At 39.8% G+C, this 14,101-nt stretch overlaps 1 protein-coding gene across 9 annotated transcripts in view; it reads right to left on the bottom strand.

Annotated features, from left to right (window-relative positions):
- The window catches only part of PPFIBP1 (PPFIA binding protein 1), a 177,747-nt gene that overhangs the window by 15,454 nt on the left and 148,192 nt on the right, over positions 1 to 14,101 (bottom strand). For 6 of the 9 annotated variants that reach the window (XM_035028003.1, XM_035028004.1, XM_035027998.1 and 3 more), the window contains 7 exons: positions 13,318 to 13,402; positions 9,633 to 9,787; positions 5,278 to 5,393; positions 4,458 to 4,514; positions 3,083 to 3,143; positions 2,703 to 2,732; positions 406 to 577 (listed from right to left, as the gene is read on the bottom strand). In XM_035028003.1, the coding sequence (XP_034883894.1) occupies positions 406 to 577; positions 2,703 to 2,732; positions 3,083 to 3,143; positions 4,458 to 4,514; positions 5,278 to 5,393; positions 9,633 to 9,787; positions 13,318 to 13,402 (676 nt within the window). The remainder of the gene's footprint in view (positions 1 to 405; positions 578 to 2,702; positions 2,733 to 3,082; positions 3,144 to 4,457; positions 4,515 to 5,277; positions 5,394 to 9,632; positions 9,788 to 13,317; positions 13,403 to 14,101) is intronic. The other 3 variants (XM_035028006.1, XM_035028005.1, XM_035028002.1) reach the window with 1 other exon arrangement.

The following is a 14,101-nucleotide window of genomic DNA, read 5'->3' on the forward strand; positions in this document are numbered from 1 at the left end:
CAGATCAAACTCCTACTCACAAAATACACACAGTGGGAGGACAGGCAAGCACGGTGCTGTGCTTCCAACAACGCAGACTCCATCAGCAGGGTCAATATGGGGCCAATCTGCCCACTTTCAAAACAGGTGAGAAGCTGTTTACAGTGAAGTCAGAGAGGGTCACGGCTTTTGGTCTTTCCTCTAATTCCTGCTCCAACAAGGAGGGCAGGGTGACAGCCTACACAGAGCTACCTTGACCACTGAATTAAACCCATGGGGGTGGTTTCTTTCAAACTTTCCCCCCAACTCATTCACCTCCATTACTGAGAAAAAGAAACGCACAGGCCGATGAACAAGGGAAGGGAAGAGATCGACCTTGTCCTCACTCTGAGCGAATTAAGGCAAAGGCACGTTGCCCATACGTACCCAAGTTTGGTGCACTCGCAGTCCTCTTGTTATTTTTTATTTTAAAAAAGCCACGTCCAAAGGAAGATCTGGCTTTCCGAGTGCCAAAAGGGTTGTCGTCCATGGAGGCATCATGTCCTGGAGCTTTCGGAGGGAGGCTCCCTAACGGGCTGCTTTCTACTGGAGCTTTATCCTGAGAGAGAAGTAATAATAAATGGAACACAACACTGCTGTGCATGATTATGAGTACGCGCTGGGCGCAACACCTGCTATGTTACACATGTGATTTTATTTAAAAGAATCACGGAACTAACAAGTTGATTATGAACATCTGGCGCCATATTAGACGTTTAGAAAGTCAATTCTGAAAGCTACTTAAGAAGCAATGGCAGCAGCAGCACCAAAAACATGCTCTTCACTGATCTATAACCCGCATGCGTGCTTAGGACGTGAAATATTTAGGATATAGAAATTCTCAAGCTTGGGGCACCTGGGTGGCTCAGTCGTTAAGCGTCTGCCTTTGGCTCAGGTCATGATCCCAGGGTCCTGGGATCGAGCCCCCCATCGGGCTCCCTGCTCAGTGAGGAGCCTGCTTCTCCCTCTCTCACTCCCCCTGCATGTGTTCACCCTCTCGCTGTCTCTCTCTGTCAAATAAATAAATAAAATCTTAAAAAAGAAAGAAATTCTCAAGCTTTATTTGAATTTTATTTGCCTCATTCCCCCAAAGACATGGAAATAAGATATTACATAACCAGAATACCAGCAGACTTATTTTTCTAACAATTATGACACAGATTGGGCTATAATACAGTTCACAGTCTTTGTACTGTAACTGCATCAGTAGAAGCCCAACATAATATAATCACTCTGCAAAGCAGGCATTAGCCCCAAGCTTCTACACCAACAGCAGAAAGATTCTACTCCAGTTATTTTAAATATTCTTCTCAAGGAATTAATAGTCAAATGAGGACACAATCAGTGACTGTTAAACTTTTTTTTTTTTTTGAAAGGGTGTTCTGAGATATATTCATTATCTTGCCTGCAAGTTACCCAACACGGATCACCAATTTTCAAAGACTATGATAAATTCAGATACACTTACCATCAAAACTAAACTTGCTATAATTAAATTTTTCTTCGTCGATTCAGAAGACACTTTGGCTGTCTATATTTCAAGGTCTTTATCGAGAACCTTAACTGTAATTAAGTTATGGTTCTAAGTACTAAGCTGTTTACTTTTCAGCTTTCTCGTTATTTGTTTGCAGTTACAGTAACATGATTTATTATATTGTTTTAGTATGATCCAAAGATGCTTTTGCTTGCATGCTCTCATTCCTCTAACATCTCCTACCCTGTGTTTCTTTTTTTGCAGAGGTGGACAAAGGGGAGAGGGGGTACAGGCTTTTAAGGTGGTTATTTTATCCTACATATTTACTGCTCATCGTTAACTACAAGTTTATAGATGCCACAGTTTAGTGCTACTATTACCTATGTCTCAATGCAGATGTCAAAATCATTTAATCATTTATTGAACTGGCGAGACAAAAAAGGACAGAGGATGCCTGGAATTACAGCTGTGTGTACGGCCTGTGCCTCATCAGGGATACCTACATTACGACTGAAGGCATTCAGAGCCAACAGTCGAGGGAGTGCATCTGGAAGCAGCCTGTCTACCAGAATGTAGCCTTCACAAAGGCAACGGTTGAAAACTAGAGGAAAGAAGAACCAGACCCTTCTGGATGAGGTCTTAAAAAAACAAAACACCAAAATGGTTGCTGTAAACAGACAGTGGTTATATTAAATAAATAACTGTTCTCAGATGGGTGATCTAAGGACTTTTCGTGAGGTCTCAGGAAGCCCAAATATGATCACCAAGAACATCAATAGCCTGATTGAGAGTTTGGGCTTTTTTTTTTTCCCCCAACAGTTTATTGAAGTGAAACATAAAAAGTAACTATTCTAAATTGAACAATTCAGTGACATTTAGTACATTCACAGTGGTGTGCATCTGCCACCTCCACCTACTTCCAAAATGTTTCCATTGTTCTAAATAAAACCCCTTACCCAGGAAGCAGTTTCTCTCCATTCCTCCCTCTCCGTCTCTGGCAACCACCAAGCTGTGTTCTGTCTCTATAGATTTATCTACTCTGCATATTTCACATAAATGGAATCATGTACTATCTGATCTTTTGTGTCTGGCTTCTTTCATGTAACATGTTTTGGAGGTTCTGAGTTTGGGTTTTTTGGACACATTTAAACAATCACATGTATCAGATGTCTCAAACATTTTTACATTGTAATCTGGACATAAAAATTACCTCTGAAGGCTTCTGAACAGACTCCTTTTCCTGTTCAAAACAACAATATTTCAGATTGTTACAAGAATGGCTTTATATATTCACACTGTCACATACAATTCCAGAAATTAAAATAAACTTACATCTACTTCTAAACTACACAATCTCAGTTCCATTTATTTCCAATAATGGTTGAAGTCTTCAGTTTTGATTGTATACACTACTTTCAACCCTTCATATTCATGCTTCTTAATATTTGCCATTAGCCATGGTATCTAATAAATTTGCATTATAGAAACCACAAGCTCTTCTTACGAGTTTTATTTTTAAGATGGAAAAATGTGAAGGTCCCTAAATATTTTCGTCTCAGGGTAACGGACAGAAAAAAACACAGGACCAACCCCGTCTGATGACTCTTTCTTCAGATTGCCCAGGCTGCTGGACTTTTGCAGACTTGAAGTTCTAAAAATAACAATAATAGTAATTAGGATTAATGATAAGTGGCTCTGGTGCCGCTGTTTCTTAGGAGAATATCTTGGAAAGAAACTAAAACTGTGTGTGGGTTGAATCCTGGTCATAAAAGAAAATCTGGATTCAGGCACTCACTTATGTGCTTAACTAAATTATAATGTTGAGTTCTTTTAAAAACAGAGGTGGTTAACTGTCCTGCCAATAACTCTGAATGTCTCGCACATGTTAGAATAGCTGGAAAAACACTTAGGACTCTCCTTGTGATGTCAATATTTGAAAATAAACCAGCGTTTTTCCATGGACTAGTGGTGCGTCCCTTCATGTATACATTTAGACCAGGAACTTTTTTTTTATTTTTATTTTTAATTTTTATTTCAATTTTATAGTTAATACGCCAGGGAACTTCTAAAATACTCACATACCACTTCCATATAATCCTTGTAATTAAAATAAAGGATGAAAGAGTTATTTTTCAATTCACAAAGGAATCCATTTTCTGAATCTGGCCAAGTACTTCATTTTATAGTTCTGATCAAGGCATACAAGAAAAATCCCTATTGCTGCCCATAATAATTCATTTGCTATCTTTGTAAAGGCAAAGTGACACCGTAAACTTCCAGAGATTCAACTATCTAGGGTGGTCTTCTCAGAGATTGAAGGCAGGAATAGGTGACCAGTTTAGAAAGAGACAGAAAAAAGTAGTATCTCTGCTCTAAGAGGTAGAATAACATACATATACAAACAAACTTTTAAAAGGCAATTCTCATGTACTTATGTGTACATAAGTTGCTAGACATGTCCAGTACCAAATAAAGTAAACGATAATGGCGAGAAAAGAAAAGATCCCATCTTTGAGTACTGCTCTGAAAATAGATTCTCCTAACTTAATCCAGACTTGAACTTGGGTAAACATAGATACTGGGCCGGCTTACTATACGGAGAGTGCAAAAAACCATCGCAGGCTCTCTAGCCATCACATCATTCTCTGTGACTCTTTTCTGCTAGAGTCAAAATGCAAGCCAGTGCAAACCTGAAATTCAAAGCATTGCACTTCACATGAAAACTGATAAAGGAAGGCTACAGACGTGCCACACTTGGCACAAGAAAACAGACAATGGTTGATAAGCAAGTATTTCTTTGTTAACTCACAACTCCCCCACCTCCCTCCACGTCCAGCCATTACACCTGCATTAATGTATTCAGGCCTCAGTCATGCACTTCTCATAGTGGTTATTGTTAGTGTAACAGAAGCTTCCTCTCTCTCCGGTATCAATGACATTTTTCACATTCAGTAACATAACTTACGAAAGACTATCACAAGGCTCGGTTTCAACAGCAGCACCAAGGATTATTTTTCCATCGCTAAAAGGAAAAAAAAAAAAAAGGGGGGAATGTGTGTGCTTCACGAGTAAAAGACCATATAAAAGACTTATATATTCTGAGTAAACAGAACTGTCAAAAACAAAAAATTGTGCTAGGGAAGCTATTTCTCTTCTAAAATATCCTTTTTTTTTTTTTTTTTTTTTTAAGTAGGCTCCATGCCCAGCCTGGGGCTTGGACGCACAAACCTGAGATCAAGACCTGAGCTAAGATCAAGAGTCAGCTGCTAAACCTACTGAGCCTTGCAGGTGCCCCTCTCTTTTAAATTATTCTATTATATTTTCTTTTATTTGGTCTAATTGTAAGATTAAGTAATTGAGAATGTGTTCCCTCAAAATTCTACTTGTCAGTGGAGAAACTATTGTATCCCTGACCTGAATCTTTCTTCCAAACAACCTCAGGCAGATGATCGTTGCTATGGGGCTTGAGCCCCGTTGACGCGCCCCCCCCCAACCCCTCCCCCGTGACTTAGGACATAAAACCCAAGTGCTCTAAAATCCCTCTCTAACCTGACCATCACACCTCCCCAGTCTCATCTCCTATGACTTCTTGCTTCACACCCTTCATTTCAATAATACAGAACTGACTGCAGTTATTGATTCACACTGGTCCCTTGGCACATGCCTTACTGTTTCTTGCCTCGGGGTAAAACCTATGTCTGTAAATAAAAGCAATGCACCCTGGTGTTTGCTTGATCTACTCTGTTGAACATTTATATTGCAATGTTGGGTCATAAATGACATACCTTTCTTCAAATGAAGTGTCTGGTTGAGGAGGCAATTTTGCTTTTTCAGAAGCTTCCAAGCCCTTAGATGCTGGCAGTGATGAAGGGATTGAAACTTCCAAGATGCTGGTGTGGAACTGTAATGTAATTATAGAAAGTCAAAAATCCATCAAACAAGACATAAGTCACAGAGGAAAAAAAAAACTGGTGAGACAATGACATGGTCTATTAATAAAATTTCATACACCTGTGTTTAGAACACTATTCTTACATTTATAAAATGGTCTCGGGATATAAACATCAACAAGTGTTCATCAGAGAAAACATTCTGGAGGAAGGTCATTTTTGAACTTGGTTCTGAATAAAACATAATAAATACCATCAAGTAAGTCAATAGCTGATCCTTGACAACTTTAAGCCCTAGTTAAAATCTTGGTTCTAACCTTAGGTAAGCCACTTAACTGGGCACCAGTTTTCTCCTCTGTAAACTGAGAATGGCAATGCCTACCTTGCAGGGTTGTCACGATTTGAGATGAGATTTTGGTAAAGTGCTTTGTAAACACACCTCTGTTTTCACTTTGTTTTCTACCACTAGTCTAACATAGAATGTTGTTCAAACCAGTTCTTTGTGGATACCACTTAAGACACTTTGCTTAATAACAATATTACAGCAGCAATATGCCTAATACATCTTCCCAAGCAAATGCTTTGTGTATCCTAAGGATGGAATCTATGAAAGAAATTTTATACTCTGGTGTTAAATAATTTCCGACGACCGCAGAGCAGTACGGTGTGAGAGCTCACCATAAACTAGTAAGTTAAACACTTAAAAGATATTGTGATAAAAAAATAAACAAAATTGGGTGCCTGGGTGGCTCAGTCGTTAAGCGTCTGCCTTCAGCTCAGGTCATGATCCCAGGGTCGTGGGATCAAGTCCCACATCGGGCTCCCTGCTCGGCAGGAAGCCTGCTTCTCCCTCTCCCGCTCCCCCTGCTTGTGTTCCTGCTCTCGCTATCTCTCTCTCTGTCAAATAAATAAACAAGATCTTTAAAAAAAATTAAAAAATAAACAAAATTCACCTCAGTGAATTCACTTTGCCAGTCAACCAATTAGTGACTGTGTCTCCCTTCTGAAGTCAGACAGGAAGGGAGGGACTCACACCCGTGAACACACTTCTAGACGCCAATCAATCAACGACAGTCTCGCCTTTGTAACCACACATCCACAGCTGATGTCAACTCACTCCAGCCTCTGAGAGTCCATCAATCCCTGAGCTCCAACCATCCCCCACACCCCACATTTGATCAAAGAGACTGTCCTTGACCAACAAAGTCCACCTAGCTAACTAAATAAGCAATACATTTAGCTTTGTGATTTTTTGTTCCAGTTATTGAGTGGTGTCTCATCCCTTGACACTAAGAGGTTATAACATGTGAAGTCTATTAAAATAATCTGACTGGGCCCAAGACAGAGTGTCTTGCGTCAAGCTCCATGTCAGCAAACCCAAACTTAGCTAAGTTTCTGTGCTCAGCACTCCCAGAAAAGGCAGGCCTCGGTCAACCAGTCAGCACTTGCCTGCTCTGCGCAAGTTACCTGACCCCCCTCCAAGACTTCCCTTTGCTGTACATAAGGAAAGTAACCCAACTTTAACCAACCAGCAATGCCTATGTAACAGCTGCTGTTCTGTAAACAGACAGCAAGCACACGCACTGGCTGTCAGATGTTATTTTTCCCTTCAGTATAAATAAAACAATCAGGGGATTTTTTTTTTTTCCCCTCTAAAATATTTATTCCTTAACTAATCCCTTGCCTCTTTCTTCCAACTTTATTGAGATATCACGAACATGCAGTACTGTATAAATTAAAACAAAAAAACAGAAAACACATTTTTTTTTTTCCCTTGTGATGAGAACTTTCTGGATCTTCTCTCTTAGCAACTTTCCACCATACCAGACAGCAGGGTTTACCATAGTCATCATGTTGTACCTTGCACCCCCAGCACTCGTCTGTCTAATAACTGGAAGTCTGTACCGTTTCACCACCTTCCTCCAATTTCCCCTACCCACTAATTCCTTACGAATGACATCTTGTAGCCCACTCCTACGTTGAAGAGAGAAATGTTACTCGTTTCCTCCTTGAATTCATTTTCATTCAATTCAACCTTCATTTTCTCATTAGGTAATTAGAAGGAACAGATATGAAAAGGAAAGATGCCACTTGGTTTCCTCTCACCACCTACAGTAAAATGTTAAAGAAAAGATGAACAGAAGAGGAACTGGAAAACATAAGGGAGCCGAGGTTGTTTAGTTAAAATACAAAAACCACCTTTCCCATTCCTCGTTTCTCTAGACAGCACACTGCACTAAAAGTAAGAAACAGTTTCAGGGCAAAGAGGGAGGTGTGCCTTGGTTAAGACCTCAGGAAGACGTGAGGTAGTGCTGTCTCATTGAAACCTTCAAAAAGATCAACAACTCTGAAAGTAGAGCGATATTCCATGGCAGCCTTACAGAAAACTTAAGATAGGGCAAGGCTAATTGTGAAGATATCTGCGGGTATGCTTTACCTGATGGAGTGGATCGTAAATTGATTCATGAGAAATTCCAAATGAGTAAAATATTACACCATATTAGACCAACAGGGACAGAGACAGCAGAAGGTAGAAGGCCCTTGACCTGTATAGACACTTTTTACAGAAAACAACTCATCTGCAATTACAGGTTCCTTCTCCTGGAAATGGAAAGATGACTCACAGGAAGAACCAAGAGCCCAAAGGACTGGGCCCTGTCAAGGAGCTGGCCACATGGGCCTGGTTGGATTTTGGAACTGCTATGGACTGATGACACCGGTGTGTCTTCCATTTTCCCTCTTCTTTCTAATGGGAATGCCTAGCAGTTATTATGCCTATCCCACCACTGTATGTCAGGTGTGTAGGGGACAAACATGTCCTGGTTCTTTAAATGGAATGGAGTGCTACTCAAGAAGTCGTGCCCGAGGAGCTGCACCTACATCTTGGCCTGGTCTGGATGACAAGGTCCTGGGATGCTGATGCCTAACTGGAATGAGACCAAGAGGTCTTTGAAGAGGGGATGAGTATATTTTGCATGGGAGAGGGATGTAGATGATTGTAGCCACAGAGTGGAGGGGCAGATTGTACTCTTCGAATATGGTTGCACGGGTATATGCCATCCCACGTGTTCTTCTTCTTTTTTTTTTTAATTTTTTTAAAGATTTTATTTATTTGACAGAGAGAGAGACAGTGAGAGAGGGAACACAAGCAGGGGGAGCTGGAGAGGGAGAAGCAGGCTTCCCGCTGAGCAGGGAGCCCGATGCGGGGCTCGATCCCAGGACCCTGGGATCATGACCTGAGCCGAAGGCAGAAGCTTAACGACTGAGCCACCCAGGCGCCCCCCACGTGTTCTTCTTAAATGTGATATTATTACTCGTCATCAAGAGGTAGGGTCTATGTTTCCTCTCTGTGAATGTGTGTGGATTTGTGACTACAGGAGAAGAGATGCACCATGACTTCTGAGTCGTATCAAAAAGGTGATATAAATTTGCCTAGTCCTCTTCTTGGGATGTTCATCCTTAGGATCTAAACACTATGCTAGGAGAAAGCCAAGCAGTCATGTGTATTTCCAGCCAGGGCCTCAGCTGAGGTCCTGGCCAACAGTAGCCCCAACGATGCGATATACAAATGGGTAGCCTTCAGGTGACTCAAGCCCCCAACCTTTGCGCCATCCTGACCGATGCCCAGTGGAGCGAAGAAGAAATGTTCCTGCTGAGCCTTGCCCAAATCACAGATTTGTTAGCAAAATAAACGTTGTCATTCAAGCCACAAATTTTTGGGGTGGTTGTCAATAGATAATGGAAACAGATTTTGGCACCAGTATGATGTGAAAGAAAAGTAAATGATTTGAAGACTAAATATTCCTGTCCAGTTGCTTTTTTCCCCAAGTCTGAAGAAGTCAGGGAAATTTTACTCCAGCATTTTTCAGAGGCACCATCAAAGTGACTAAAACCAACCTCTTTATATAATCTCACTTTATCTCCCTTCTTGTATTCTCTATTTATTCTTTAACAATAAAGATTATTATTATGTAGATTGTAATCTATTTAGGATGAAATCTTTCTCCCATGTTTTTCCTGAATAATTTAAGCAATTTTGACATTGCCCAAGGTATTTATTTATTAAAGAGAGGGGGGAAAAAAACACACCTTTCACAAAAAGTCCTATGAGACTCTGAGTCTTGACACAAAAATTGCCAAGACTCAGTCAGTAGTCGCACTGAGAAAAGATCCCATGTCTTTCATGCTGTCAACAGCATTTTAACCTTCAATGACACAGTCTCTTCACTATGAAAAGAGTCTGTAAATACCTCTTCTGGAACACTTGTGTTAAATGGGTCACGACTGGGAGATCCCATGACTGGTGTAGGTGATAGACTTTTCTCCAGGTCACTAAAACCCTGCACATCCAGCAAAGTAGAGATGGAACCGGAAGTGAGCAGATCTTCAAAGTCGCCATCTTGGCCTGGGTAAAGACAAAGCAAAAGGAGGACAACGGCAGCTTTTCATTTACATTTCACTTTTAGAGGAAGAATACCAACTGAATATAAAAATTTTTCTCACCCTCAAAAATCAAAGAGTCAGCTTCTCCTGAAATCCCTAGAAAAATAACAACAGGGCCCCTAGGAAACATGTTAAATAATGAGGCCTGAGGCCTGGGGGTGGTATTAATAGATACCATCACAGACTCACAGCATTGAAATTAGAAGTTAATTTAGTCCAACAACCCTCCCTAATTTTGTTTCAGAATTCGGGGCTTTACAAATTTCAGTTCAGAAATAACCAAGCTGGAGAATACCAGTGGTACAATAAACTAATTCTGAATAGCAACACAGTCACCATGAAACAACTCAATATTCACCACTACTGTGTTCTTAAAAAAAAATAACAGAAAGAAAAGAGGAAAAGAAAAAAAAAAAAAAAAGGCAATCTTTTGATTCCTTAAGATGATCTTTCTGTGCCATTTATTTTAAAGCAGAAAGAATAGCCTTAGGGACAAAGGTAACCACATATCCAGCAATGCGGCCAACTTTGAGAATTTCTTTTACATCTCCAGCAATGAAAAGGATTAGGTGCTGAAAAAACTGCGCCAGATATTCTTTTTTAAAACCAAAAAATGATGCTTAAAACACTATTCTCTGAATAACACAAAATGGCAAATCATATACTCATTTAAAGTTATTAACTAGACTTAGCTTAATTTAGATTTTATTATTTATTCTAATTTCATTAAAATGTAGGTATTATTAGCATTCTCTAAGGACTAAGTAAATATAAATCCTAGTGAGAAATCACTGTTTATAAACTCTTCATTAGAACAGGACATAATTTTCAACAGTGGTTAAAAACTACCTCTTTTTGCTACACATTTTATATGCATTAAAAAAGATGAAAAAATACATGAGGGGTGCCTGGGTATCTCAGTTGGTTAACTGTCTGATTCTTTTTACTTTTTTTTTTTTTTAAGTTTTATTTATTTATTTATTTGAGAGATAGAGCATGCGCGCACAGGCCAGGGGCAGAGGGAGAGAATCTTCAAGTAGACTCCCAGCTGAGTGCGGAGCCAAGGCAAGGCTTGATCTCACGACACATAAGACCGTGACCTGAGGGGCACCTGGGTGGTTCAGTCAGTTAAGTGGCTGCCTTCAGCTCAGGTCATGATCCCACAGTCCTGGGATTGAGCCCCGCATCGGGCTCCCTGCTCAGTGGAGAGCCTGCTTCTCCCTCTCCCTCTGCCTGCCGATCTTGCCTATCTGTGCTCTCTATCTCTCTGTCAAATAAATAAACAAAATCTTAAAAAAAAAAAGATCATGACCTGAGCTCAAAACCAAGAGTCAGACGCTTAACCAACTGAGCCACCCAGGTGCCCCAAGTGTCCAACTCTTGACCTCAGCTCAGGTCTTGATCTCAGGGTCGTGAGTTCAAGCCCCATGTTGGGCCCCACACTGGGCATGGAGTCTACTTTAAAACAAAAACAGAATAAACAAAACCCCCCCATGAAACTGACAAAAGTGATCACGCCAGTGCAATTATGAACAATATTTACCACTTTTCTCTATTTTCTACATGTTTTGTAATCACAGAAATTAATGTTTTCCCTTGATTTTTAAATATAAGAATTACAATGTTGAGATTCTATAAAATCAAACACTGTTTTAAATGCTATGACTATGTAAAAATTAATTACTTGTGAATTTATAATATTGTCTAAAAAGAGACACTCTCTTGAAGGCATAGAAAATGCTGAGTGATGGGAATTGCTGTCAGAACACTGGTAGAGGTTCATTTGCTTGCTCATTTGGGTATTTACAAAATCTTAACATACGCTAAACCCTGTGGACATAAGATGAAGATCCATTTTTTTTCCCTCAGAAATCCTCATCCAAAATAGGATTTTCCTTCTTTTTGAACTCATCAAAATTGAAATTCCAAAATCTGAGTATTTCACAAGTACCTTGAAAAGATTTATTACTTTCAGAGCAAATAACCCTACCTATGCACTGCTAATGAACAAGAAAACTTCAAAATTCTCAACACTTTTGTTTTAAATGACCCCCAGGGATTTTCCACATTTGAGGATGGCCAACTGGACCATGCATAGATAAAATAATAATACATCAAAAGGCATGACTATTTTTTTAAGTTTTTAATTCTAATTAAAATACAGTGTAATATTAGTTTCAGGCATACATTACAGTAATTCAACACTTCCAAACATCACCCTGTGCTCATCCCAACAAGTGCACTCCTCAATCCCCATCAAAGCATGATTATTTTCACTTAGATGTCTTATGGTTTTGCCTTTTTTTTTTTTTTTTTAACTTAACACATTCAAAGCTGAACACAATCCCCCCTTAACCATTTCAATGCTCCCTCACTAGGCTTCTCTATCTTGGTAAGTGGAATCATCATCCACCTGGTTTGCTTTAGTCAAAAATGTCAATCTTGGGTGCCTGGGTGGCTCAGGTGGTTAAGCGGCTGCCTTCAGCTCAGGGCATGATCCCAGGGTTCTGGGATCGAGTCCCGCATCGGGCTCCCTGCTCAGCAGGGAGTCTGCTTCTCCCTCTCCCTCTGCCTGCCTCTCTGCCTACTTGTGCTCTATCTCTGTCAAATAAATAAATAAAATCTTTAAAAAAAAAAAGTCAATCTTTCTTGATTCATTCCTCTTCTTCACTTTCATCTAATTCATCACACCACTGTGTTAATTCAAACACCAAAATATATTTCCAATCAGTACCATCATATCATTCCACTTGGAATCCTGCGAGAGTCTCTTGATTGGCTTCTCTTCCTTCCAGTACTGCTCCCTTCTCCCATTATGGTCCATTTGTTATGTAGATGCCGCGGACTTGTGAAAATCCTTCAGTGGATCCCTCTGGGCTGACAGAGCTGAACGCCTCACATTGCCTGACCTGGCCAACACTAACTTCTAACAGCTCTGCTCATCTCATCTCATTCTCTCCCTGCTCACTACCTTCGGGTCAGTCACAATGGTCTTTTGACTTCTTAAATACACCAAGCCCTTTTTCCCCAAATGCTCTTTTTTTTTTTTTAAGATTTTATTTATTTATTTTTGAGAGAGAGAGAGAGAAAGCATGAACAGAAGGGAAGGGTAGATGGAGAAGCAGACTCTCTGCTGGTCAGGGAGCCCAATGAGGGAACCTGGGATCACGACCTAAGCTGAAGGCTTAACCAGCTGAGCCACCCAGGCGCCCCTCCCCATAGTCTCTTGAACACACTGTTCTTTCTGTCTGGAATGCTATCTCATGAACTCCACACAGAGGTTCTCCCTGACCAACCAATCTACAGTATTCTCATCGGCCTACACACCAAGAAAGTGTGTAGAGAACAGATGCCTAATGATATTGTTGAATGAATGAACGAATGAACTGTCTAATTTGGAATAATGGATAATCCAGGAAAATGAAACCAAATGTTAAAGTTCACAGCCGCTTAAAATCCAGTAAAGTAGAAAAACCTATAGAGCTACACTACCTTTTTTACCTTGGGGCAGTACCACCGTATCTTGCATTTTCTTGTACCTATTCAGGCACTGTCGAAGATCTTCTATTTTCCGATCCTATTAATAAAATAAATTGTCACCTTTAAATTATGACTTTAAACAGTAAAAGTAACTGCAACACAAAGAATAGGGAGACATGAATTATTTACATTATTCAAGGAATACTTCTAAACTTTAGTAGAACTGGTAATATCTAGAATAGTTTTCCTACGTACATCAGAGATAGAGAAAAAGTACCTCTAAATTTAGAGATCCTATCCTTCAGCTGCCATCTTTAAAAAACAAAAACAAAACAAGGTAATAAGATACAAAACAAAACAAAAAACCAAGAAAAAAATCAACTTTAATTATTCTCCTCTCCAACTTATGGGGCAGGTCTTGAAAGAAAGATTTATACCTATTGTCTTTATCAGCTGTCATCAATCACAATCTGGTTTTTCTCTCCTCAAAACATTCAGCTAAAGCTTCGTCAGTTAGTCATCACAGACTTTCTATTTATTAAAAATAAAGAGAACTTTTCATCCTTTTTCTAATTTGACCTCTGGTACTTGATTGACCCCACTCTTTCCTTCTTTTCGTTTTTCTTTCCACTCTTTCTTTTCTTCTATTCTGATTTCTTAATTCCTTGACCAGATAGTCTACTTCCACTATCCCCACTATCTACCCAGCCCAGACTATAAAATGTTAGTGCTTTAAGATTTTGTCCTTTACCCTCACTCTGGTGGATTCTAAAAATGGGTTCCCTAGCTCTCCCCT

The sequence above is a fragment of the Mirounga leonina genome, unplaced genomic scaffold (assembly GCF_011800145.1).
Source record: "Mirounga leonina isolate KUSES-001 unplaced genomic scaffold, KU_Mleo_1.0 Mir_201, whole genome shotgun sequence".
Classification (NCBI taxonomy): Eukaryota; Metazoa; Chordata; class Mammalia; order Carnivora; family Phocidae; genus Mirounga; species Mirounga leonina.